Source organism: Peromyscus californicus, unplaced genomic scaffold (genome assembly GCF_007827085.1).
Source record: "Peromyscus californicus insignis strain IS unplaced genomic scaffold, ASM782708v3 Scaffold_8__1_contigs__length_139910024, whole genome shotgun sequence".
NCBI classification, from domain to species: domain Eukaryota; kingdom Metazoa; phylum Chordata; class Mammalia; order Rodentia; family Cricetidae; genus Peromyscus; species Peromyscus californicus.
Genome location: NW_026294606.1, coordinates 90,629,727 through 90,657,401, shown reverse-complemented (window position 1 = coordinate 90,657,401; position 27,675 = coordinate 90,629,727). Strand labels below are relative to the sequence as shown.

General features: G+C 51.6%; 1 protein-coding gene across 2 annotated transcripts; it reads right to left on the bottom strand.

Annotated features, from left to right (window-relative positions):
- Positions 1-1,871: 1,871 nt before the first annotated feature.
- On the bottom strand, positions 1,872-25,513 carry Zdhhc7 (zinc finger DHHC-type palmitoyltransferase 7). Of its 2 annotated transcripts, XM_052729310.1 has the most exons (9): positions 23,185-25,513; positions 12,766-12,850; positions 9,907-10,129; positions 9,159-9,480; positions 7,426-7,550; positions 6,036-6,132; positions 5,532-5,613; positions 4,315-4,445; positions 1,872-3,472 (listed from the first exon to the last, which is right to left on the bottom strand). In XM_052729310.1, the coding sequence occupies exons 4-9, from the start codon at positions 9,462-9,464 to the stop codon at positions 3,296-3,298; spliced, it is 918 nt and encodes a 305-aa protein (XP_052585270.1). In that variant the 5' UTR covers positions 9,465-9,480; positions 9,907-10,129; positions 12,766-12,850; positions 23,185-25,513; the 3' UTR covers positions 1,872-3,295. The 2 variants fall into 2 exon arrangements, with proteins under 2 accessions (XP_052585270.1, XP_052585269.1); XM_052729309.1 differs by lacking the exon at positions 9,907-10,129 and having other exon boundaries at positions 23,185-25,511.
- Between the last annotated feature and the right edge of the window lie 2,162 nt (positions 25,514-27,675).

Genomic DNA, 27,675 nt, shown 5'->3' with positions numbered 1-27,675 from the left:
GGTAACATGAGGCAAAGGGCATCTGGAGCTCATGGTGGTGCGCACCTTTCATTTCAGCACTGAAAGGCAGAGGCAGGTGGATCTCTGTGAGTTTGGGCCCAGCCTAATCTAAATAACAAGTTCCAGGCCAGCCAAGGCTACATAGTGAGACCCTGTCTAAAGACAAACAACAAAACACATGAGAAGAATTGGAAGACAGAGCTGAGGGGTTTCTAGAAGATGACAAAAGAAAATAGGGCTGGGGGGAGGGTGGGTCTAGGCAGCCCCACACTTAACTCACAAGCTAGAGGAAAGAGGCAGAGCAAAGGGTACACACCTAGGTGGTCCCCAGAACCAAATGGGCAGCCAAGATCCCTGGGGACCAGCATAGGGCAGGATTCGCAAGGCTGAGTCTGAGACCCAGGGCTAAACTTCGCTCTATGGGGTAAATTAAAGTCACTTAAACCCAGACACATGAGAGTGGAGCCCATGGGCAGCCACTTTGGGAGGTGGGGATGTTAGATGGGGTGAATCCAGTCTAGCCATTGTTCCACGTCAGTCTAGAAGGTGTGAACTTCAAGCAGAATGAACGGGGATAAGGAGGGGTGGGGCACAGGACATGGTGACATGACTAAGCGGGGTTAGGTCCTGCAAAAGCCACAGACCCCTCATCTCGAGCAGCAAAATATCCAGCCTCGTAATCTAAGCTGCACAATGAAGAAAGCGTACTGCCCAGGAGAGGAACACAGGCGGCGAGCCCCAAGCCAACAGGAAGCAAAGGATTACCCCTCACCTCTGATCTGTGGGGTTGCATGCCTAGAACAAGCTCCTCCACAGCCTCCTGGACTTTCCAGAAAGCCACCTGAGCTGTTATGAGAGACTTGCCCTCGTTGCCTCTTGAACAGCCCAGGTTGTCCATCCTTCTTCCACAGGGCCATGGGATCACCACGTCTCTCCCCTTTGGGGTCCGTGTCTTTGTTTGCGCTTAGGCAGCTGACAGCTGAGGAGCCACTGGGTCCTCAGGGGTCTGTGGGGCTTGTGCCCGCTACAAGAGCCAGGCTGCGCAGCACGAGGGCTTTCCCCTGCGCCGGCAGCTGACTGGGTCCCATGGTGACACCTTTTGGTCTCATACCCAGGCCTCACCCCCTTCTCACCAGTCCTGGTTGCCCTGTATGGTGAAGCCTCCTAAGACCCCAGGAGGGACGCAGGCAGGGTCACAGCTAAAGGCCTCAGGCTAGGAGCTGCAGCGGTGGGCCAGGTATCCCGTGTTCCTGTCAGGAAAGCCACCATGAGCCTCTCAAGGTAGCATCTGTACAGCACACCCAGGGCTGTGCGGATCAGAGGCCATTTTGGGTCCTTCCTCATGCAGCCCCCCTCCTTTCCTTTCTTTCATGGGGGTGGGGAGTTGAGACAGGGTTTCTCTGTGTACCCCCTGGCTGTCCTGGAACTCTCTGTAGCCCAGGCTGGCCTTGAACTCAGAGATCCACCTGCCCCTGCCTCCCAAGTGCTGAGGTTAAAGGTGTGCACAACCTCCGTCCAGCTCAGAAAGGTTTTTAATAGCATTTGTTCACGTTTGGGTCAGTTAGACTCTTTAGGCAGACTGGCCTCAAAAGCACAGCAATCAATCCTCCTGCCCAAGGCCTGAGGTTACAGATACCAGCTTCTATGCTCAGCTTTAGTTTTTATTTTAAGATAAACTAAAAAAAAATTTTTTTCCCCAAGGCCATTCAGGAGAAAGTTAAGGGGTCTCAGAGAAAAATCCTAGCCGGGGAACAGCTGCAGGTGACTCTGGGAACTGTGCCCAGATGCCCACATCCCATCACAGGCACACAGCAGTTAGATTCTGGAGAAAAGGCAAGCAGGCCACCCAGGAAGAAGAGGGCTGCAGGAGGTGAGAACTGTGGACGGGTCACTTTATTTCATATAAAATCACACTGAGGAGTTGAAAAGTCAAGTATACTCAGCTTGGATTCACCGCCACAGATTCCACACTGGAGGATGACACCACCAGAGCCTGCATGCCCAGACACATGTGCAAATGAATGCAGAGACAATCTGAGGCCGCCCCACAGTTTGCTCACTGCATTAGGGCTAGGCTCACAGGTCCTGGGGTTCCCCTCAGTGGCACAGAAGCCCAGAGGAGGGCCGGGCAAAAGCGACTGACATGGCCAACAGTCATGGTATCACAAGACAGAAAGGCAGCTGGTCCCAACAGGGAAACACTGGTGTCTGCATGGGAGCGGACTCACAAGTCCCCAGCCTCTGTCAGACCGCTCTCACTCAGCAGCAAAGGAACAACCTAGAAGTTTAAGGCAAGTCCCCGAGGGGAGCTGTGTGTGTACTGCCGTATTCGAAGCCGCACCAAGGGTGCACTCTGACTGCAGCGCCATGTGGAGAAATAAAGTCATCAGTCACTGCTCTGACAGCTCAGGCACCAGGCTGGCCCCCTGCAGCACCTGCCCAAAGGGGCCAAGGCGGCTCGCTTCTCTCAGGCTGAGCTCCCATGGCCCCTCCCCGCAGTGCTGGGCCTCAGCACAGGGCACCACCTTCCTTGTTGAGGACTGTTGCATGCTGTTAGTTTGGCTGGAACAACAAAACCTCAGCTCCACGCCCTCAATACTACTTTCAGTGAAATAAAAGCAGGAGGCCGGGCCCATGCGCAGGCATGCCTGTTCTTTGGATCTGGACACTGTATGATACATTCATAGAAGGCCAGCGAGGGCCAGCAGTGCGTCCCACTTCCCTGAAACACTGGAGTCGGAAAGACAGCTTGTCTACCACACACGTGCCTGAACAACACTGCTGATTCTGACACATGCGCGCATGCACACACACAGAGACACGCACACAGAGACACACACACAGATGAGCACATACAGACTTGCTGGAAGGGTCAAAGGATGCCCATTCCGGACAGCAGGGAGTGTTCTGGAAGCCATCTTCACTGTTCAGTGCTAGGGGTTGGAGCCCTCCAAGCCACAAAGTCTCTGTGGAAACCCTTCTGGAAAGGGAGTGTGCTGGGGATGGGCCAGCAGGCCTCCAGCAGCTGCTGCTGGGCGTCTTTCTTCATGATTGAGAAGCAGCTCTGCTCTCAGCCCACATGACATCCCAAGTGTCAGGATGGTGACAGGATGGCCTCCTGGGGCTGCATGCTTCTCCTGGCAGTACACACAAAAAACTGACAAGCCCCTGCGGCCCTCAGTCCACGAAGCTGCTCCTGGCCCCGTCAGCTGGCCCGCTCCATCTGCCCACCAGGCTGCTGTGTCTGCAGGCCAGGGAGCATCAAGATGTCTGCAGACATCCCTGCCCTGAAGGCTCACACAGAGAACTCGGGGCCCCCTTTCCTAGCCCTCAATTGCAGCCGTCTGAATCGGAAGCCAACAAAGGGGTTCATCCAGAGGAGGGAGGGGGGGCCCCCGAAGACAGACTTCATTCCTTCCCACCTCAGTCTTCGCTCCCACGTCGGCTTCTCGCTCTTCAGTCTCTCGATCTCCTGGAAGCAGAAGAAGTCACAGTAGCAGTGAGGAGCGACCCACAGACAGCCTGCTGCTCCACACAGCTAAACCCGAGTCTGCTGCCAGGCCTCCAAAGCCTGTGTGGACCTGGGCACGGAGTGGCCGGGCACTGAGAGTGCCCCTCCCTGTCTCTCTCACACAGCCAGGCTGCGGCCATCCGCATGGACCAGCCTCAAAGTCAGCCTGCTGCGGCTCTTGACAGGCAGTGACCCTCTGCATGGGACCAACCCCTTGCTTGAATTCCTACTCAGTCATGTATTTACACAGCACCTACTCCAGGCCTGCAGGGGTAGGAGGGCAGTTAAGTTCCTGAGACCCGCTGAGCATTCTGACCCAGGGCCTGCTTGGCCTAACTGACTTCCATCAATCCGAGGCCCAGAGACAACACTGTGTCAATGGAGGGATCAGCAAACACAGGCCTGTGGGTCCGAGGCTGTCCAAGACTGCAGATCAGACCCCCCACCCCACCCGCAGACACAGAGCAATGTCCAAGACTCCAGATCAGAACCTCCACCCCACCCACAGACACAGAGCAATGTCCAAGACTCCAAATCAGGCCCCCCCACCCCGCCCGCAGACACAGAACAATGTCCAAGACTCCAGATCAGACCCCCCCACCCCGCCCACAGACACAGAGCAATGTCCAAGACTCCAAATCAGGCCCCCCCACCCCGCCCGCAGACACAGAACAATGTCCAAGACTCCAGATCAGACCCCCCCACCCCGCCCACAGACACAGAGCAATGTCCAAGACTCCAGATCAGGACCCCCCCTCACCCCCCCCACCCCCCACCCCCCGCAGACACAGAACAAGACTCACTGTTTCATCATTGCATATTGAGTGGATCTGGGTGCCAAACATGACCGCGGTGAACGTGAAGAACAGGAGGCCCTCAAGGCACAGGAAGACCAACAGGATTACAGTTATGGGAGGTGAGAAGTCGCTGCACTCTGGGGATGAGAGGGAGGTGTGGTCAGTGCACCACAAGCACCCTACACCACAGGGAGGGAGCCCTACACTCACACACCCCTGGCACCTGCAGTGAGTTTCCTGGAAGGAATGTGCTCCCTTGGAGTGCCCTCGAGCTCTCCAAGAAGCTGGCACACAGCCTGCCCAGCACACAGCCTGCCCACCCTTCCTAGCCAGCAACCTCCCAAGTCCACCACCTTCCCTGAAGTTCTTACTGCACTGCGGGTTGGAGTCAGGGCTTGACAAACGCCAGGCAAGCGTTTTACTACTGAGCTCTACCCCTGCTCTCTTTATGAGATAAGGTCACGCTGAGTTGCCTGGTCTCCCAGAGGTATAGGACTGTCCTGAAGGACACTCCTGTACCGACACTGTGTGGCTACTGTCACAGGAGTTCAGCCCCTCTGCCTTTCTGCAGCTGCCAGTCAAGGGCCGTCTGGATCACACCTATCTGGATACCCCATCAGGCCACGCCAAGACAGCTGTGAATCATGACTGACTAAGCCAGCCAGAAAGCGAACACAGAACTGATGGGCTGGTGGCAATCCTGCCCGCTTCTAGTGTCTAAAGTCTGCAAGTAGCTAAAATGACCTATCAGAAATTCATCCCGCCTTGAGTGAGGGATCCAGTGAGGACTCAGCAAATAAGCAGGATAGCAGGGTGAAACTACCACACTCTGGTCTTAAGAAATGTCAGCTTTTTACCGGCACAATGGCTTATACCTGGTATTCCAACACCTAGGAAGCTGAGGTAAAAGAACCATCCCTGAGTTCAAGGTCAACCTGGGATACAAAGTTAGACCCTGTTTAAAAAACAAAACAAAACAACAAAAAACAACCCAAAAACTAACAAACAACTACAACAAACTAAGCTCAGGTTATTACGAATAAGGTTGGTTTTGTGTGCGAATGTGTGCGTGCGTGTGTGTGTGTGTGTGTGCGTGCGTGCGTGCGTGCGTGTGTGTGTGTGTGTGTGTGTGTGTGTCCCCACATCCAGGAAACTGATTCTCCCTCGGGACCCTCCCCGATAACTACAAAACTTTCAGGAATGACACAGAGAGCATCAGTTACCTGTCCACTGCCCTCGGACACAGGAGATGAACTGAAGTCCACAGAGAATCAGAGCATGGACTGAAGACAGAGCTATGTACATCTAGAAGGAGGGAGACGGATTAGCTCTTTCGAACAATTTGTCATCCTACAAGCAGAGGCTGGCTGCTCTCGCTCTCTCTCAGCCCGCCTCTCTCTCTCACACTTCCCCCGCCACGCACCCATGGAAGAGTGCTGGCGGCCGGTCCAAGCCCACAGCGGATCAAGCCCGATGGTTACATGGCAAACAAGCAGGGAACTGAGCTCTGCGGCTAAAGGAAGGCCCTGTGTATGACAGCAGTGACTGAGAGGGGCCAGACAAACCCACAGGCGATGTAATACAAGTAGCAGACAGTCACCCCTGGACTGTGCCCTGCATGTGCCAACGCAGCCATCAGCTCTGAGGCTAAATACGTCCCCAGCTCCAGTGGGTTCAATTTCAGAATGTCCAGTTCAACACAATCTCCATGCAAAGTTTCCACTCACCGTGAAGAGCACGAAGAATCGCTGGTTCTTTTCTCCTACGCAGTTGTTAACCCACGGGCAGTGATGGTCCATTTTCCGAATACACCTTTTGCAAATACTGCAAAGGAGAGTGCACTGTTCAGTACCTTGTGCTCTGGGCAAACCAGTGACAGACACCAAATGAAATCCAAGGTGGGAGAGGCCGGGGGACATCTTTGCACAGCACTCTGCTGACACCTGTGACAAGTCTCAAACTGGCTGGCCTCAAATTCACGACGATCCTCCTGCCTTAGCCTCCTAAGTGCTAGGATTACAAGTGTGTATTGTGCCTTTTCCTACACTGTTCCTCATGCCTGACTCTGCTGCTAGGTGAGTTTCTGAAACAGCTTACATCACTGACTGCATCCAGTAAGCACTGTACAGCAGTAGTTGGCTCCCTGGTCTCTTAACTATTCCACTCTGTCGGATGTAGTTTCTCTCATGTTCCCTGGTGTACCTGCCAACCTAACAGCTTCCAAACATTCCCAGGTCATCTCCAATGGATGGCAGGAGTAACTTCCTGCCACAGCAGCGCACTCACTTTAAATGCACGACCAAGTGACTCCTGCACTTGTGGAGCTGTGAGGTGACCCCCAAAGGAATTTGTGTCCACAGCCAGTCACTCCCCATGCCAGCCCTAGCCCAAGGCCGCTACTCTCTCGCGATACCACGGCACCTGTGTTTGCTTTCTGGCCTAGCTGGCCGTAGTCTCCCACTTTTCCACAGCGACAGGTGGACAACCCTCCTACACCGTCTGTCCTCCCCGCGGCCTGCTGACAGCCCGGCTCTTCTTTACTTGCTCTCACTTGCAAACCCCAACCCATCAGGAGGAAGACACTTCAAGGGGAGGTCACACTCCATCTTTGTGCACACACAGAGACTCAGTCCAGGACGAGGAAGCCCAACAGATTCCCTGGGATGGAGAAGTATCCCAGGTTCACCCTCCACACCCGATATCAGCACCCCCAAGGAACGGCAGCCTGTTTAAAACCAAGTCCTGGCACAGCAGGGCAAATGACAGACTGCAGCAAAGGCCAGTGGACGGAGCCCAGGGGAGGCTGCCGTTGAAATGCACGTTTGTGGGCTGGACTGCTGCTCCTCCTTCTCGTTAGCCAGTGTCAGACACCATGTCTACAGGAGCCTGCACCTAGTCTGCAGCTCCTGCCAGGCAGGAAGGGCAGCAACCATACAGAGGCCTGCTTTTCCAGCTACAACATCCATGTGCCAGAAGCCCATGGCAACCAGACCAGGAAAACAAGTGGACACCTTGTCACTTCCACAGGGAAGGGACCTGAGGTCTGCACCGTGTGCACACTCCCCAGACTACAGGTGCTGGCCCTGAGCAGGGCTCTGCGGAGAGCGGAGGCTGTACCTGCAGTGGTGGGCACGCTCCGGCTTGATGCAGCAGCACTTGGGGCACTTGTAGATGACCTCGCCAGGCTTCAGCTGCAAGCTCTCCATGTACTCCTTGGTGGCGTTGCCTTTGGGGACAGCCCCCTGTGCACACAGATGGACAGTTGGGTGAAAGGAAGGCAGAACAATAAAACAAGGCTCACACCATAATCCTAGCACTTGAGAGGCGGAGGCAGGAGGACTGCCACTAGTCTGAGGCCAGCCTAATCTATATACTGAGTTCCAGCCAGCTAGGGCTACACAGGGCCACCCTCTTAACCACTCTGGCCCCCTCCTCTACAAAAAAAAAAAAAGTCAGTAAAACATGCCCATAATCCCAGCACTGGGGAGGCAGATGCAGGAGGATGGCTGAGTTTGAACCCAGCCTGGGCTATATAGTGAGATCTTGTTTCAGGAAAACAAAGGCTTCTGAAGCCCCAAGTATGCTGAGTTTGAGGAAGGGAGTTAGTGCGGCCAGAGGCTCCAGGCCACTGGCAGACTGCACTACAGGGTGAGGTCTACGACACAGTTCTGTTCATAGGCTAGCTGTGGACAGGCTAGCTGTGGACAGGCTAGCTGTGGACAGGCTAGCTGTGGACAGACTAGCTGTGGACAGACTAGCTGTGGACAGGCTAGCTGTGGACAGACTAGCTGTGGACAGGCTAGCTGTGGACAGACTAGTTGTGGACAGACTAGCTGTGGATGACAGGCTAGCTGTGGACAGACTAGCTGTGGACAGACTAGCTGTACAGGCTAGCTGTGGACAGACTAACTGTGGATAGACTAGCTGTGGACAGACTAGCTGTACAGGCTAGCTGTGGACAGACTAGCTGTGGACAGACTAGCTGTACAGGCTAGCTGTGGACAGACTAGCTGTGGACAGACTAGCTGTGGACAGGCCAGCTGTGGACAGACTAGCTGTGGACAGACTAGCTGTGGATAGGCTAGCTGTGGACAGACTAGCTGTGGATAGGCTAGCCAAGGCCACTGAATCAGACAGGAGAGAAAGCAAAGGCTATGCTGTGATTCCCAACATGGCAGAGAGGCAGCCTGCAAGGCCAGGCAGCCTTGCTTCCATCGTAGATGGCAATATAAGCTTACAACAGTGGTTCTCAACCTTCCTGATGCTGGGACCCTAATGTTCCTCATAAGATGATTTCGTTTCATTTCATAACTGTAATTTTGCTACTCTTATGAACCGTATTCCATCAGGCTGTCTGATATGCATGCTGGAATCCACTGGTTTACAGGGTGCTGCCCAGCTAGCACTCCTCTCTTGTCACCTTCGTGGGAGCAAACTGGCAGACACAAGCACAGGTCACTCTCCATGCACAGACCGGGGTCCCTGAGCCAGGGTCACAGTCAGTGCTGTAAAGAAGCTCAGAACTCTCTTGGAAGGAACACACACGGCCTCATACACCTGCAGTGGCCGCCTGTGGGGACTGCTTTCACATGGCCTTCAGATTGCCCTTGCCAGAAGGAAACTCCAGCCACCTCTCCCAGCTCTAGGGTGGCCACAAAAAGAGTATGTCACGGCATCAGGAACCGAGGAGCTGAAGTCCAGGTCTGCCTTCACTCGGAGGCCACCAGGACTCTGCTCCAGAGACAGCCCAGCACAGTCTTCATGTCTGCACATATCTGTGCAGTGCAGTGTGCTGCTCCTTGACAGCATCAAGACATGCCAATGTTCTAAGCCGAGATGCGTGTACTCACCGGGTCAGTGAGCATGGTTCTTAGGTGGGATGACAGTGCGAGCACCGCCAAGCAGTTGAAGATGACTCCATTCACCACAGAGTACCAGAAGTCTTTGGAAGGCAGCAACATGACGAAGGTCACCACGAAGTCTGCATAGACGACGAGAAGCCATGTCATAACAGCACAGACCATGCCACAGCCATCACGGATGAACCACACCCTGTCTGCCATGTCGGCCTCAGAGGACGCAGAATCGTAAGTGTCATTGTCGGTCAGGAGAGGATGATGCTCGATGTCCCGGAGCCTGTGTCCTGACGGCTGCATGATTCCCTGTCACACCCTGCAGAGGGGGTGAGAGCTGGTGAGGATCCTGGGCAAAACCACGCATACACATACACACTTAACACACGGGCCAAGTCAGCTCAAATACACTGAGCAGAAAAGGACCCAAGTGCCAGACTAGCCGAGGACTCAATCTCTGCCTTCTTCACTGTCCTGCTGTGTGAGACCCAAGGGGTCAGTGTGTGGTTTGCCTGTGCATGCAAAGCTGTCACCTACCACATACAGAGATAACGAAAGGCACCAGCTGTACAGAATCACAGCATCCAGCACACATAGAGGACCCTGGTGGACACTGCTGTCCCCAGTGACCTGACCTGTCTGTGCTCTGGACAGGGCTTTCACCCCCTCCACACAGACGTCACCAAGGCATAGGGAAAGAAGCATGGGCCAACAGTGTTCTGTCTTCCCCTTCCTAGAGACTCACCAGGCTGAGCTTGTAGCTGGCTGCCCTCCTCCACCTCAGCTTCCTCCTCCCCAGGTTAATGCGGAAGGTGGGCAACAGCTTTTGCGGACAGCTCCTGTTTTCACCTCTCGATTCCTCAATCATACGCTGCTTCTAGCACGTGATTTTTAACCTTCATAAGGTCTCCTGTTTATGAATCCAGTCTTTCTTCCCAGACTTTCCCCGCACTTCCTGTGGCCTCCAACTGCCAAGAGCAGAGAGATCAGAGGAGCTGAAGGACTGGACTCTAGCAGGAACTGCTCTGTGGTGGCGGCGGCGGCGCCTGGCCTGCCCGGCTCGGCCTTCTCTTATCATGTTTGCTAAGGGTGGGAACACTGGGGACAAGTACAGTGAGAGAGGGAGGGTCCGGCTGTGTCCTGGCCTTGGTACATGGAAGGGAAATGGTGATGGGCACCAAGGTGAACCTGCCCCTCCACAGCAGCATCGAGGCGGGCAAAGGGGGTGGGGCTGTTCTTGCGGCTCCACCAATCAGCAGCATGGCTTTTCAAGTCCGGACATACATTTTTTTTCTTAATTGTAAGTGGAACACACTTGCCAATGGGTGTCCCCATTGGCAGAGTACAGAACTTTGACGCGCAGCACATACCAGGGCAAGAAGACACCATTGTTTCCACAGCCAGAGAAGAATCAGAGCAAAAGAGCTTCCGGGCGGTGTCGGGTACCATAGAGGACAGAAGAATGGGGACATCTGCCCGGGCCAGGGCTGCCCTCCTCATGCCCTCATGCAGCTTTCCCGGGCAGGCCTCTGTAAGTCACACAGGACATTGCGTCTCCTGCCTGCAAACACTCTGCACAGCTCCTTCTTCCTAAACACTGGGACTGGGGTCTCAGAACCTCAGGCACCACTGGCTGAGCCTGGTTCTGAAGGGCCAACAAGAGGCTGGGTGGCTCTGCCTCATCTGAGATCTCGGTGTGTCCACCAGCCAGGTTCTACCCCCCTGCCTCACCTGCTCCCTGCCTGCCATCAACATGCTGAGACAGAGGATACTGATCTCGGTGTGTCCACCAGCCAGGTTCCACACCCCTGCCTCACCTGCTCCCTGCCTGCCATCAACATGCTGAGACAGAGGGTACTTGCACACAGCAAGAGCTATCTGCTTAAAGACAGATATGACAGGAAAGGCCCCTCACAGATCCAACACTCTCCTGGGATTCCCACTTCTTTTTCTTTTTAAAACGTGATTTCACTGTATAGCCCTGGCTGGCCTGGAACTGGCTCTGTGGATTAGACTTGACCCAGTCCCACAGAGATCTACCTGCCTCTTCCTCCTAAGTGCTGAGATTAAAGGCAGGGTGACACCACACCCAGCGAATATCCAATTCTGTAAACAAACCATAACTGGGCCCAGGAACATCAAGGCCTCCAGCTGAAGGATTCTACAGGCCAGGACCCCTTTGTTTTCTGGTTTCCTCTGCTAGGCATGTTCTGTGAGGAACAGCCTGGCTAACACGGAGGGACAAGAGGTTCTGGGGTCAGAATTCCATGGTTTCCGTCTGAGCTCTCCCTGGAGGGCAGAGCGCTGCATGTCACACAGGGGCACAGCCACTACTGAGTGGTGCCAGCTCTGCTGTGCTTCCCGGCTCCGGTCCCATGAAAGCTGCCAGGGCACGGAGGGCTCTGCTCTTCCTGGGGTACAGGTGGCAGGGATATCCACAGAAGAATGGCACCCCCAGACACACCGAACAATGGCTGTGGCAGGATGTTCTCAGATGTGCACATCAGGCTGGCAGTGTAGAACATGTGTGTGCTGGAGTTGTGCACCTACAAATCCATGGACACCAAAGAAGGAAAACAGCCCAAGATCCAAGTGTCACTTTATTTCCCCTTTTCTTCTCTTCTCTTCTCTTCTCTTCTCTTCTCTTCTCTTCTCTTCTCTCCTCTCCTCTCCTCTCCTCTCCTCTCCTCTCCTCTCCTCTCCTCTCCTCTTCTCTTCTCTCCTCTTTTCTTTTCTTGTGAGACAAGTTCTCAGGTAGCTCAGGCTGTCCTTGAACTCCTGACCCCCCAGCCTCTACCCACTAAGTGCTGTGATGACAAGCATGTGCTGCCATACCTGTACAAAATCTGAAAGAAGGCAGTCACTGAGCACAGCAGACTGCAGCTGTCTGTGAGCTGCTCCACCCCAGGTCACCGTGTCCACTGCATTAGTGCAATGGGAAGGAGAGGAAACGCGAGGGAAGCACTCCAGACGCAGAGAGAACACGGCTAACACCAAGAAATGTGATGCTGGCCCACATGACCCACCAGGAGCCATGGCCCACACAACAGACACTAATGTCTGCTGGTGCCACACCCTTGATGGTCCATTCTGGAAGAGCTCTGAGTGAATGTGCCTCACCCTGAGACTAGCCTCTTAGGGAACCAAATGGTAGTTGACAGCCAGCTGCTAAGCAAACAGGATGTGTAAAATATGAAGTAACAAGCCATGGGCCATGGGCAAAGCATAAAAAGAACTACAGGTTAATTTAAGTGTAAGAGTTAGTTAGTAATAAGCCTGAGCTATTGGACGAGCATTTGTAATTAATATAAGCCTCTGTGGGTTTCTTTGGTACCAGGCAGTTGGGACAGGAAAACTCCGCCTATAGCCTCAGACTGCAGCTGCCTCTGGGCTTGACCATATACACACCCTTACCTGTCCCACAATCCATAGCTACATCAGCTAGGGAGGGATACTGTGCTCTAAGTCAAGAGTCACAATGAGCTGGATTGGTGGCTTGTGCCCATAATCCCTGCACTCAGGAGGCTGCGACAAGAGGATGGTAAGTTTGAAGTAAGTCTTAGCTAGAGTGAGACTCGGTCACACACACCAGCCGCACACTCACCTTACAAATTGCTTCTAAGCATCATGGGAGCACTTGTGCCTTTTTTTCAGGACTGTAAGGCGCATGTTGTCCTGTGTGATGTGGCCTGCAAGACAATAAACTCAATGACAGGTTACCTGCTGAGTGACAGAGCAGTGCACAGCACAAGTCTGTGAACCATGGATGTCACACACACGGTCTACAGCAGCACTGTGGCTCTGCACTTGGGACTGTCCCCAACAATGAAATCATCGGGCTTCTGAGTTCTGATCACCAGCAAACTAACCGTGGAACAAAATTATTGATCTTATTATTTATGTTTTTGAGATAAGGTATTATAAGCTGTCCAGGCTAGCCTCCAACTCATGGGCTCAAGCCATCGAGCCACAGGACCCAGCAGCTAAGACTGGGGCACACACTACTGCAGCCAACAATGACTTACTGTAGTCTCTTTTACCCTCCTCATGTTAGCTCCAAATCCAGATGCCTGAATCCTTCAAGAAAAGGTATGGTGGTACATGTTTTTGATCCTAGTACTTGGGAGGCAGAGGCAGGCAAATCTTTATGAGTCTGAAGCCAGCTGGGTCTACACTGTGAGACTCAGGAGAGACCCTGTCTCAAAAATCTCAGAAAGAAAGAAAGAAAGAAAGACAGAAAGAGAGAAAGAAAGAAAGAAAGAAAGAAAGGAAGGAAGGAAGGAAGGAAGGAAGGAAGGAAGGAAGGAAGGAAGAAAGAAGAAAAGAAGAGAAAAGAAAGATCCAGGGATAGGAGGGAGGGCCACACCTGGCTCACCTTTCTGTCCAGCAGTAGCCTGTTCCCACTAGCCATGGAGGAGGAGCCACAGGATAGGCAGAGTGTGACTGAGGGGGGCAATTATAGCACCAGGCACTGCTAAAAAGGGGGGCAGAGTGGCCAAGAGGAAGTGCTAGCACTGAGTGAGGGCCACTGCAGATGGTGTCTGCAGGAGACTGACAGAGTGTGGCATATTCACACAGGGAAGAGAAAGTGACTGAACGAGCAGAAGCACTGGAAAGTCTCACAAACTCCAGCGAAGTGAAGGAACACGTACGGAGTGATTCTCCTGTGGGACCACAAACCAAGTGAAGGAACACATACACAGTGACTCTCCTGTGGGACCACAAATCACACAAACCAACAGGTGTCCGAGGAACCTGAAACGGGTTCCAGCTCAAGAGGCTGAGGTTGCCTTCCAGCTGAAGCAAGGGACATGGGCACATGGATTTATCAAAGCCAAATTCATGAAGTAACCCACTGTGGGCACAGCTGTAACCCCAGCACTCAGGAGCCCAAAGCAGGAGGACTGTCTCAAGTTTGAGGCCAGCCTGGGCTACACTGTGAGACCATGCTTTAACTATTCACTAAGTTGTTTGGAACAGATGAAGTATACACTTCAAATCTGTGTTTCCCTGTGCATCTGTGAGGCTCCCACGAGAGAAGACGCAGGGGTAAAGTGGCTAGTCCAGGGACTGGGGCAGTGCTGGAGGAAAAGCTTCAGGAGAAGCCACATCCTGGTCAGTGCATTTGTGAGCCAAGGCTGTCTTCCATTTACTCTCATCTGTGACTTCAGGCTCTGTGGTCATGTGGACAGAAGCAGAAGGAACTCAAGAATCAGTATCTGTTGGTGATCGGTTCCTCCAAGAATGAGGGATAGGACATCTAATACTGTTATGCCCCAAGTGCCCGCCTGGGACCCTGATCTCACACTGAGCTGATGGTTGCAGTAGTCACAATCCACCAGTGCCTTACATACAGACACAGAGAGCAGACTTCTGCAGCTGACAGAGACACACCTCATCACCTGGGGCTGGGCACCCAAGCACCAGGCACTTAAAAAACAACACAGAGACTCAAGAGCAAAGCTTCAACCACAGGGTTCTCACACTTGTGGGGGTGGGGGTGGGGGTGGGGCTGAGCCTCCCAAACAACATGCTGAAAGCTTCCAAACCAAGAGCAGAGGGATGAGGGGAGAGATGGCAAGAACCAGAGTGAGGAGCAGGAAAGATGACTGGCCACAGGGCACCTGATGGACAAGCAGATACGGAGAGAACCCAGAGAACCCAGGTGGGAAGGGCACCACACAAGAGAGGGGGCTGTGATGGGGGCAGGACTGGGCCCCACTAGCAGTCCTCTGAGCGCCTTGCTCAGGCACCAGAACTCGGCCAAGAGGACAGGTGTCTTAAGGAGGTAGCACACAAAGAGTACTTGGCATCAAGGCAGGACGAGGTTGGCAGGGGAGGTCTGTCACCCAGGAGGCTAGTTCGTCCCCTCACCCAAGCAATGGTGGGCAGAGGGCAGGAAGAGTAGGGCCTGAGGGGACTACAGGGCAGGCACAGGAAGGGTGGCAGTGCAGTAAGGATGGGCAGAGTTCACTAGCGGAACTGCAGGCTAGTGGGGAGTGATGAGAATGGGGCTCACCGAATCTGAGGTGTCGGCAAGGCAAGCCCCAAGATACCAGCTGACTTAGAATGAGAGGCCTCAGCACAGTAGCATGCGGCTAGGTGGAGACAGGTAAGCTCACCCTAGACCCTGGGGCACTGGGAACATGGGCATCCAGAGAGGAGGCAGGGCAGGGAGGGGGACCAGGAGGGCTGGGACAGTCAGTCCCCACAGACAAGGCCCATGGGTCACCAGGGACCTCTCCTAGCGTTTTCAGTAAAGTGTTGGGAGCCCAGGCCACTGACTGCTAAGAAAGTTACAACTCTTTTTCCAGAGCAAGACTCCAGGCAGGGTCTCACACATGCACGGCTAACCAAAAAAGCACAATCTTAACTGCAGTTAAGAGAGAGGCACCTGAGGCTGAAGGGAGAGTCGGAAGCCTTGACTCCATCTCTGCAGCGTCCCCCCTTCACACTGGAAGTCACACTCTCTGCAGCGTCCCCCCCCCCCTTCCACACTGGAAGTCACACTCTCTGCAGCGTCCCCCCCCCCTTCACACTGGAAGTCACACTCTCTGCAGCGTCCCCCCCCCCCCCACTTCTACACTGGAAGTCACACGGAGGACGCTCTTCATCTCCCTACCTCACAGAAGCACTCCCCTGCACCCATGGCACCTTGCTATGACCATGCCACATTTTGCCCGCAGTGGACACTATGGGAATGCAAGAACAGATGCCAAGTGGGCTGACGAAGCCGCGGGATGGAGTGTGAGATATGGCTCCTATCAGAGGCCCTTTCTTCTGTCCTTGCTTTGAACTTGTCTTAAGGCCACCGAAGCAGAGCAGTTCTGATTCTGGGGTATGGGGGCCCATGTGTGCAGGCCCAGGGAATGAAGCTGCAAAGGACAGGGATGATGAGGAGAAAGCCAACTGTTAGAGGGTGGGAGGCTAGCCTTGGCCTGGGGAGAACTCACATCCAGACCTCCCAAGTGATCCAAGGCAGTATTCCCACAGACCCCTGCATGAGAGTGTGCACAGGGGCGTTCCTCACACTGCCGAAGGTGAGTGAAAAGCTGTCTTCGTCTGCATGATGCAGCTTAGAAACAACGCATTCACGGAGCCTCAGAACACAGTGTTAGGGATGCAAAGTGAACGAAAAGGATCAGCACTGGACAACTGTCATAAACTGAACAAAGCAGAAGCCTAGATAACTAAACAGACCAGTGGCTTTGGGGCCTGGAGGGAGGGTAGTGTGACTGCCCTGTCACACTGGGATGGTGGGCACATGGCCATATGATGGTGGGAACTTGCTAAAATGTACAGTTGGAGGAAGTAGTTCATGCCTTAATCCCAACACCCAGGAACAGAGACAAAGGATCACAAGTTTCGGGTCTCATACAGCTGGCTGCAAAGTGAGACCCTTTCTCAAATAAACAAACCCCAACACAACAACCACCTTTGGACCCTGGAGGAAGTGGGGTGGTGGTGGTAGAAGAAGTGCAGCGAGACTCAGGGACAGCTGTGGAGACTGGAAGAGAAAGAACAGAAATGCAGTCATGTATCCATAGTGCCGAGAACCTTCAGTGCCCCCAAAGCGCCGTAGAAGGCTGGCCTCTCTGTTCCAAGACCCTGCCAGGGCTCACGATAGTCTACTGAGATGACAGGCCAGCAAAAGAGATGGTGACAGGAAGTGGGTGTTGAAAGCAAGACTTGGCCTGGAATTGCAAATCAGAGTCCAGGATGGAGAGGCAGATGCTTGAAACACAGGTGGTAGAGAACCTGAGGGCACCCAGGTCCTGAGGAGCCCAGCAGCAGACTTGGAGGGAGGGGAGATGCAGCACTCCTGAAGACTGGGTGCAGTAGGAGGGGCACCCATCAGACTCCTCCATGTGGTCAAGAATACCTACGTCTTTGACAAGTGTCCTGGGCATGTCACCAGACAGGTGAGAAGGGCACCTAAGTTGTGGGGGGGATGACTGCAAGGGAGTCAACCCTCACTCGATGTGGCAAATGAAGAGCCTGTGTGACCTAGCACAACGCCTGTGAAAAGTGCTTCCAAAGCACTGTTCACTCCAGTGCACAGTCCTGAGTGTAGAACTGGCTTCCCATGCCAGGCTGATCACCTATGCACATGAATCCAGTATTTTCTCCTCTAATTACTAAGTCTAAAAACTATTAACCTTGAAGAACATACAGTGACACCCAACAAAAGCCAAGTGTCAACACACTGGCAAGGGCTGTATACTGCAAGCAGTAAAGTAGCCTTATTTAACCTTTCTAGAAGTGTCTGTTAAAGATACTTAGTCACAATAAAACAGCACTTGGAACACTGCAGGTCACAGAGGTTGGAATTGGAGAACACAGACATGGAAGCAGAGGACAGGAGGAGGAGCCACCTCAGGGGTGAAAGGCATCACTGAGCTTTCCCCTCAACAGCTACACTTGCCCACAGGTCTCCAACTGGGGAGCACACAGGATGGGTCAAATATATATATTGTTTTGTTTTGTCTTTTGAGGCAAGGTTTCTCTATGTAACAGCCCTGCCTGTCCTGGATCTTGCTCTGTAGACCAGGCTGGCCTCAAACTCACAGAGATCCACCTACCTCTGCCTCCCGAGTGCTAGGATTAAAGGCATGCACCACCACGCCTGGCTAGGGTCCTGACTTCTTTACTCCCATGCTCTCTGAAGTGACGTCTTGGGGATCACAGGCCCAGGGGGTTAGAAAAGAGAACTGAATCTAGAAAATACCCATACTGGTGACATAACTGTCTAGTCAACTGGCTACTAGTAAATTCCACTGCAGGAGGGTTGGGAGCACAGCCTCCTCTGTTACACTGTCCCCACCTCCCCATTTCAATAAACAACACTACACCATCTAGCCACTAAGGTCAACTACTAAAAACTCACCTTCACTAGCCTCTTCCTCCAGCCCCCACATCTAAACCTTGAGCAAGTGTTGGCTGGCGTCTTGACCCTCAGAAGCATCCCCAACCTGACCACATCTCCACCTCCCCTGCCCACCCAGATCCTGGCACTGTGCACTCAGTTGTAGACTCAGTGCCTCTAGTTACCTGACCAGCCTGCCCCGCTTGCATTCAGTGCAATCCTTGGAGGATCGGGTCACATCAGTTCCACGCCTGCCTGTGCACAGACCCTCTGCAGCCTGCAGTCACAGCCACCCAGAGCTGCACACCCCTCTTGCTGGCTGCTCCCTTGCTGCTTGTTTCCCGACACATCCTCACCAGGGCGGTTCTTGAGATTTCCCTACACTCCAGAACATTGAGTGAGTGAGAGAGAAAAGCAGGGTGGATGTTGCATGTTGTGGGGGATGGGGACGGGGAGGATGCTTGAGGTTGGGAGAAAAAAGTGGGGCAGGGAGGATGCTCAAGGTAGATGGTGTCGATGAAGCTCACTCAGCACAGAACACTCCTGTTAGATGAGGAGCCAAGTCTTGGAGATGGGTCATTCAAATACACCCTATGAATATGGGATTGGGGCCACTCTGCCTCTACTGCTGGGTTCTCCTGCTGACACACACTCCCTCCAGAGCCCAGGGTTGAGAAAGAGCACTCTACGGAACAGCAGAATTCTGAAATTTCAAAGCATCTCAATGACACTTGGAAAGTTTGTCTCCAGAAAGACCGACACTTCTCTAGCTGGTGGCCCTCTCCACTGTGCTCTGAGCATGGGGCCTGGCTTCCTCAAGCAGCCAAGAGTTCCTCAGAGGCTTTCAACCTGCGTGCCTAATGCCCCTGCTCTCCTGTATGCCAGAGGACACTCCTACTTAGTGTCCTTGTCATTACCTCTCCATGATGCCCTCACCCTATGCCACTCAAGCCTCTGGCACTAGGTCCCAACAGCTCTCTGCATTAGTGGACTAGTTAGAAACTGGTAGGTTCAAAGGCCATTGAGGACAGACCCACCCTTCACAACCGGCAACTTGGAAAACCAGGAGCGGAAGCTGCAGGACTCGGACCTGGTAGAATGAGATCTGAGTTGTTATCTCTGGCCCTGGGTGGAGACATGGCTTCTGAACTGCCAGAAAGATCCTAGGACTTCTACCTAGCAGAGGCTTCCTGGTAAAGAATGAAGACATAACTTGCCTGTCCCTTAGGGATTAATCCAGTGGCCTGTCAATCACCTGCACAGGAAGGCACCTCTCAGGAAAGCTCTGTCCCAAAGACTTCAGTAGCACAGTGTGAAGTCTGCCTACACGTGTGGGCAGCATGACCAGCTCTCTGGTCACTGTCACTGCGTTTCCCTCCATAATGGTTCCTTGGGCCACTGTCCACTCTCACCTTTGAGAGTGTTCCACACTATGATATGTCTCATCTGAATTCTTTCCCCAGAGATGAAAAGGAGCCTAGATCAAGATCCCAGTAACAAGAGTTATTCTTCAAAATCTCAGTTCCATTCTCCAAATCCATCTGGTCCAAATTCCTCAGGGCTGCTTCACTGAATTCTTCTCCAGACTTGTCAAGGCTCAGTCCTTCCACCTCTCCCACAAGTTTTGGTGAGCTCCTCTGGGCTTCTGCTCCTTCCTCCAGTGAAAATTCACATTCACTCTCTCTGCCTAGCACAAGCATTCATTCACCAATTTTCAAGCACCCACTATCTTCAAGCCATGACTGAATATAGTATTTTTAAAATGAGCAGGTGCTGGGCCAATAAGACATAGTCCACAGTCTGGATTTCATTCAAGAAGTAACAGAATTCTATGAATTGTTTACAGCAGTGGAATTCAGCAGTAAGCAGGGCTCAGAGCAGCAAGACAAATGTGTGCAAATAGCAGGAGATGGAGCACGGAGTACAAAGCCAGACAAAGACCTGCTGTGTTGCTCAGGCTAGCTCAAACTCCTGGGCCCAAGCAATCCTTCTGTCTCAGGCTTGGAGCCAGGACTACAGACATACTACCACACCCTACTTCAGAGACTTTTTAGATAGAAGAGAACTGGAATTACGAAGCTCTCCCACTGACCTTTGTCTCCTCCATGGTTTAGAAGAGAGAGTCATTAGTCAACCGCAAAGCAAAGAATTACATTTCCAAGTAGGAAGAGTAAAAAACCAAAAACAAATAAGAACAAACCCCTAACCATGTGATGTGCTGTGAGGCTCTGGGTGTCACAGTACCTATCCACCTAAGTAAGGCTGCTTATCGTTCCACTGATCATCACACCCCTCATCAGAGGAGGCCTGGGTTGGCAATACTCCATACACAATGCCACACAGCAATGTCAGGGAGCTGGGGACCCACAGGAGGAGGGCAGATGCTGGCATTTGAGACCTGCCCGGATTCCATTCTTTTCTCTTGGCTAACTTTAATTTGCAGCCCTTTTCTGTAATAAACCAACTAACCGTTATCGCCTTCAGTGAGCTGAGTCCTTCCTGTGAACTATGACCAAGTGGGTGGCTTGGAGAACCCCACCCCAACTAGCAGTGTGGAGAGCAGGGCTGTTCCCCCTAAATTTTGTATCTCAGCAATGTTCACAGTGGACTTAAACTCTCCTCAGCTGCTAAAACTGAAGTGTCCCATGGTAAGGTGTCAATGTTCACCCTGCCCTGGAGCTCAGTTTTGATTTTATGTCTTCTGTTCTGTGCTTGTGCATGAAAACATTCTTTAGAAAGTGTATACAGGCCGGGCGGTGGTGGCGCACGCCTTTAATCCCAGCACTCGGGAGGCAGAGCCAGGCGGATCTCTGTGAGTTCGAGGCCAGCCTGGGCTACCAAGTGAGTTCCAGGAAAAGGCGCAAAGCTACACAGAGAAACCCTGTCTCGAAAAACCAAAAAAAAAAAAAAAAAGAAAGTGTATACAGGCTGGAGAGATGGCTTCAGTGGTTAAGAGCACATGCTACTCTTCCAGAGAGCACCCACTTTGAGCCACTCACAACAACCTGTAACTCCAGTTCCATGGTAACCGATGCTTTCTTCTGGCCTCTGCAGGCATATGCATGTACACAAGGGGCAGGTACACATATGCACGCATGCACACAAATAAAAACAAATCTTTTAAAAGCATTACTTTTATAATCAAAACATTACTTTTAAGAAATGTCCCTCAAAAGCTGCCTTTAGGAAATGTCACATGTCATTGTTCAGCAGAGAATGAAGCTAGGAAGTGCTAGAGCGGACAACAAAACCACTTCCAATGCACCCAGACGCTACTTTAGAGGGGACTAACTTCTATTCTCACTTCCTTGGGTTAATATTGTTATCATATTACATCACCGAAGTTCACGCGAGCAAGTAACAACTTCATTAAGAATATAAAATCCTAGCTGGGCAGTGGTGGTGCATGCCTTTAATCCCAGCACTCGGGAGGCAGAGCCAGGAGGATCTCTGTGAGTTCAAGGTCAGCCTGGTCTACAGAGTGAGATCTAGGACAGGCACCAAAACTACACTGAGAAACCCTGTCTCGGAAAAAACAAACAAACAAACAAACAAACAAACAAAAATCCTGTCCATACTTTTAACTAGTCAAAATCATTCTTAAAGTTTCACATATACTTTTGAGCTGAGGGTCTTTCTATTAACAGTAATACTTTTCCATTTTGTTTTGTTTTGCTTGAGGTAGGCCCAAACTTTCGATCTTCTCATCTCTACCTCCAACTCTTGGATGCTGGGGCTATACATGTCTACTTTTCCATTCTTGGGAAAGGGTTTGGTTTTAAGGCAAGTCAATTAGCTGGGCTACAGGGTTCTAAATTGAGTTTTTGTTTTTGCTTTTCAAGACAGGGTTTCTCTGTGTAGCCCTGGCTGTCCTAGAACTCACTATGTAGACCAGGATGGCCCCAAACTCACAGATATCCACCTGTTTCTGCCTCTCAAGTGCTGGGACTAAAGGTGTGCACCCACTTAAGAGTTCTAATTGAGCCGGGCGGTGGTGGCGCACGCCTTTAATCCCAGCACTCAGGAGGCAGAGGCAGGCGGATCTTTGTGAGTTCGAGGCCAGCCTGGTCTACAGAGCGAGATCCAGGAATGGCGCAAAGCTACACAGAGAAACCCTGTCTCGGAAAAAAAAAAAAAAAAAAAAAAAGAGTTCTAACTGAACAAATTTCTAGTGAAATGACCTCTTCACTCACTGTTGTCCTCTCCTCAGCTCTCAACTCAGAAGCCTGTGCACAAAGTATACAATCCAATTTCCACACCTCCAACCTGTCTATTTTGTGCAATATTCAAAAAGTGAAATTTAGCTAACACTCTCATTAGACCATTTTATAAAATACTCCAAGAACCTTTCACTTCAACCAATTGTGCAAGTTTAACAAGGTATTCTAACTTTAGGTAAGTGAAAGTTGTAAACAACATTAGAAAGATCATTGTCCTGATGGGCAGCTGGGAAAGATTTGGGAAGAAATGTAAATGACCTGCCATCCAAGCCAGTAAAATAAACACGAATGCAGTCTCTATGGGGACTGCAAAGGAGGCTGTAGCTTGGGTTTGAACAGCACCACACACAACTGTGAAACCCGCTATAGAGTAGACAGCTGCAACTCTCATTACTCCAATGTAATTGCCACAATAAACTGGCTGTTCACGAGCTAATAAAATGAGCCTATTTAAGAGCTAGAAGGGACTTAGTTCTAGAAATGATGACAGCTCAGAGGAGTTGAACCTTATCACCCTGAAAGCTGACCTGCTTGTCCAAGACGCCCTTCCTGGGTAACTAACCCCTTAATACCATGGACAGGGGCAGGGGGAGGAGAAAGAAGACGACCGACAAAGAAGAGAAGAGTTCGGTTAAAGGGGGTGGGGTGGGGGGGCATAGGATTGGAGAAGACAGACGTGCGACAAAGCATGCCTACAAAAACTTCACAGCCCACAGACAGCACTTTATGACAGCAACCCTGACATTAGCCACAGAGAACGCTTGGCTCCGGAGCTGGGTGTCGCGCCCAAGGTCAGGCAAAAGCCTGAGGTTGCAAACAGGGTCCGATTCTGCGGGATCGGCAGAGAAGGCAGTGGACCCACGAGGGGACTGCGGCTTGGAGGCCGCCAGGAGCAGCCTGGGGTCGTGGCCCCGGCCGCCGCACGCACTGCACTTACCCGAGGCCCGGGTGGGGTCGCCCAGTGCTGCGGCTCCTCGCGGCCGTCGGCTGCAGCGGCGCGAGCGGCGATGCATCATGCGACCGCGCTCATGGCCGGGCCGAGTGGACCCGGATCCGCTCGGTTCCGCTCGGCTCGGGCCGGCCGGGCCGGTGTACCGGAGGCAGCAGCCCAGCAGAAGAGGGAGTCCAACGCCGCGGCCTGGACAGCGGAGCGGAACGACCCCGGAACTGGACACGGCGAGGTCAAGGCGCAGCGCTTGCGTACTTCCGGCCGCGACGTCCGGGGCTTCCAGGAGGAGGTTTGTGAGGACCCTGGCGATTTCTTCCGCTACCGACCTTCCAAAAACCTAGCGGTTCTTGGAGAAGAGACAGCACTTACGGCAAGACTGCTAAACGGAGATCCCTGAGAAGGGTGGCCCGGAAGATAAAAACCGGCGCCTACGGGCCGCCGCGAGGGCCACGCCGCGTCGCCATTCGTGCGAAGAACTCTCCTGAGAACTTTTCCCGTGGCAACCTAAGTCTAGCAAGTGGCAACTCAGATCCTCTCTCAAGGCTGGCCTGTGCCAGGTGGAGAATGGAGAACTACGGAGATGGAGGACGGACGCATGGGAGTGTAAGCAACTGAGCCAGAGGGCGTTGGGGAGCCCGTGGAAGCGCCCTGGACTGGGGATAGGGTGCCTGGGTCCGGACTTCACAGCTCCACGATCTGGTCGCTGGAGCATCGTTGCAACCCCTTCCTGGTGACGGCTCTGAGTTTTGCAGAGGTAGAAATGTGCGTGTTTATGCCCTCGGGTCCCCTGACAGACTTGACACGATTTGTTGCACCGTTTGTTCAGGGCAGAGAAGTGTGTGGTAGTTAAACTGGCGGAAGCGGGATGTGTTGTAAGATTGGAAAAGGCTACATGAGAACGCAGGGATCTAGCCCATGGTCTGTATGCCATCTTCGCGGAGTTTCCCGTCCCTGCCTCCAGAAACTGCTATTCGAGCCAGACTTTTGGAAGTAAGGATGCATTACATTAACTTTACCAAAATCACAGCGTTTAAGGCTAGGTGCACGGCTACATACCAGCACTAGTGAGACTGAGGCAGAAGGATCCTGAGTTCGAGACCACTCTAGACTACATAGTAATGCCATCTCGAAAAATGCATCGTTTGGTTTAAGTTTTTATGGTCATATCTTTTTTAATTTAAATTTTATTTTTATGTCTATGGGTATTTTGCACCACACGTATGCAGTGCTTGAGGAGGCCAGAAGAGGGCATTAGATATCCTGGAACTGGCATTAACAGTTTTGAATTGCCTTACCGGTGCTAGGGAATCAAACCTGGGTCTTCTGGAAGGGCAACCAGTGCTAATAACAGACTAGCCTGTTCTCCAGCCTCCTTTATGGTTTTATCTTGTGCATCTGTATGTTCAAGATGGTAACCATCTTTCAATCAACTCTTGTTTGGCCTGCCCTGTGTAGCTGTTTCCTCAGTGGGGGAAATATTTGCTCTTATAGGAAAGGGAGGTTCAGGAAACTCACAAGACTCAGGAGGCCTCTCAGTTCATATAAGCAGTACACTGTTGCTGGCCAGAGGATACCTTCTGGAGCTTTGCGGGATGTGTCAGGAGCTCCAGTGAAGTAGTCTTCAACAGTGTTTTCCCATGCTAGGGTGGGCTATTGGTCCTCAGTCATCCATGCACCTAAAAGTAGCCCATCATGCACACATTTGCAGGTAATCTCAATGAACTCATCGGTTCACTGAAGTGGACTTGAATACAATTGGGACAGAATAGAAAGACAGGGACATCAAGGGACATGGGAAAGAAGCCCCTCACCCAGGGATCTACCTGACCTTTCCTGTTGACTGAGAGTCAAGAAACCTCAGCATGATTGATAAAGGCAACATTGCCTGCAGAGATAGTGTGCTCTCCTCAAGACAACTCAAACAGGATGTTAAAAACAGGAAATAAACTGTGCATACTCATGGCTAGGATGTTTGTGACTGTGACCTTGAGTACCCAGCCTAGCTGAATAACAAAAGCACAAGTGGGGGCACACCACACACACACACACACACACACACACACACACACACACACACACACACACGAGATTAAAATATAAATTAACCTTGGAGCTGGCATTAGAGATGGCTCAGTAGTTAATAACGCTTGCCTCTTTTGCAGAAGACCTAGTTTTGGTCCCAGCACTCATCCGCCAGCTCACCAACCAGCTGTACTCCAGTTCCAGGGGATTTGATGCCTTTTTATGACCTTTGAGGGCACGTGGTGCACAAACATATATGCATGCAAAACACTTATATACATAAAATAAATGTTTAAAGAGTTACCAGCTCATATATTTTACTTAACATTTCCTTTTTTTTTTTTTTTTTTTTTTTTTTTTCTTGAGGCCAGATCTCATGTAGCCCTGGCTAACCTCAAACTTACCAGGAAGACTTGGGTTCCATTCCCAGCACTGTGTAAACCTGAGTATGATGTTAGTCAGGATGGCTCATGCCTTTAATTCCAGCACTTAGAAAGTGAAGGTAGGAGGGCCCGAAGTTCAAGGTCATCTCAACCCTTTACTAAATTTTAAGCTTTGCTTAATCTTTAAACCTTGTAAATTACATCTTTTGAAGAGTGTAACTTAAAAGGCTGTAGGTTCATATGTGTGGCCATTGTGAAGACACCTAAGCATGCCTTCCTGGAGAAGCCCACACACCTGTCTTGAGATTGTGTATTACCCTCCTCCTCTGTGACTGTCTCAATACTTAATAAACTCACTAACTTTTTTCTACTTGGCCCATCCTGAAATTCTTTCCTTCAGCCAAGTCTAGGATACTTGGGTTGAAAGCCCTGAGCAGGAAGAGGACTCCTGAGGCTACTGGTGGCTGTATCTCCTCACAGTCACTGACAGAATCATTTCTTTAGTCTGGAGTTGGTGCACTATCTAGGGTGAACACATGCTTGTTCACGTCTAGCCAGGAAAAGCCATGCAACAGCCCGCTATCCTGGTAGTTTTGACTCCATGACCACTAGCTGGTGGCTAAGGTTTTTTGTATATCGTGAAGGGAAGGAAGGTTTTGTTCCTCTAACACCAAGACTGAATGGCCACTGTAAGTGGCATGTATTTCCAAAGAGCAATGCTAGAAGCATCTCTTTTCCTAAAAAGGCAATTTCAGGTTCTGTACAAAGTGAAATGAGCACGTGCCAGTGTGCAGTAGCTCAAAGATGAATCTAGAAGACAGACAGATACATGCGTAGGTAGTCAGGAATGCTGAGATGGTCTGCTTAATAAATACAAAGTGACTTTCAGGGGAGGGAGAGGTGAGCTAAACTTGTACTTGACAGATTCATCTGTGTATGTGATATCTGTCTGTGGACAAGAATCACTGGCAGCCAGTGATGTGGCTCTCTAATGGAATCCTAGCACTTAGGAGGCTAATGCAGGAAGATCACTATGAATTTGAGTTTAGCCTGTGATACAGAATGAAACCTTATCTCAAAAAAGCCACAAAATATGTAACGATGATGATAAGAATCATTGCACCAGCAGTCTTTAGTTACAGAGAACTTAAAGACAGGACTGCACAGAACCAGTGAGCCAGAAAGGTAGGCCAAAACAGACCTACTGCTTTCCTAAGATACGGCAAAGAAATCAGAACATGTCACACCACAGTACACCTCTAACTTCAAGTGAGCTGAAAGTCACTGGAAAGCTTTCTCTGCCTCCCCAACTCCCAGCCTAATGACAGTGAAGTCATGATTGGAGACTTCAGACTCCTTCACCCAGGAAGAGTGCAAAGAAGTGTCCTGTGAATTTCTGAGAACATAATCGGCCTGCCTGGCCTGCTGCCCTGAACTCTAAGACTGCTTTATCCTGCCCTTCGGCCGATGGATTCTTGGTTGACGGTGTTAGAGAGGCCGGATTTGCAGCCTTTCCTGGGTTTCCTCTATGTGTCCAGTGAGGTACATGGAGATAAATGGCTGCCTATTTTTCTCCTGGCAGTCTGTCTGTGTTCCAGGGCTCCAGCCCAGAACTCAGGAGGAAGAAGGAAAGGGTGTTCTTCCTCTCTATGTGCCCACCCTTTGGACCCATTCCCAAGTCTTTCACAAGAAATGGAGAGTGAAAGGACCCTCCCCTTGGCCCTGTGAGCCACTCTCTGAAAGCCAGGAACCTCTGAAGTAAAAAACGCGATGCCCTCCTAGAAATGCAGTTTCTGGGGCAGGTCCCCTAGCATCTAGCCTCCGTCAGAAAATGTTCCCTGAACCTGAACTAAGCTTTTTGTTTGTTTGTTTTTCATTTATTTGTTTGTTTGTTCTTTCTTTATTCATTTATTCATTTTGGTTTTCGTTGAGACAAGGTTCTCTGGACAGCCCTGGCTGTCCTGGAACTCACTCTGTAGACTAGGCTGGCCTCGAACTCTGCCTCTCGAGTGCTGGGATTAAAGGTGTGCACCACCACTGCCAGTCTCTTTTTCTTTTATTGAGACACTGTCTC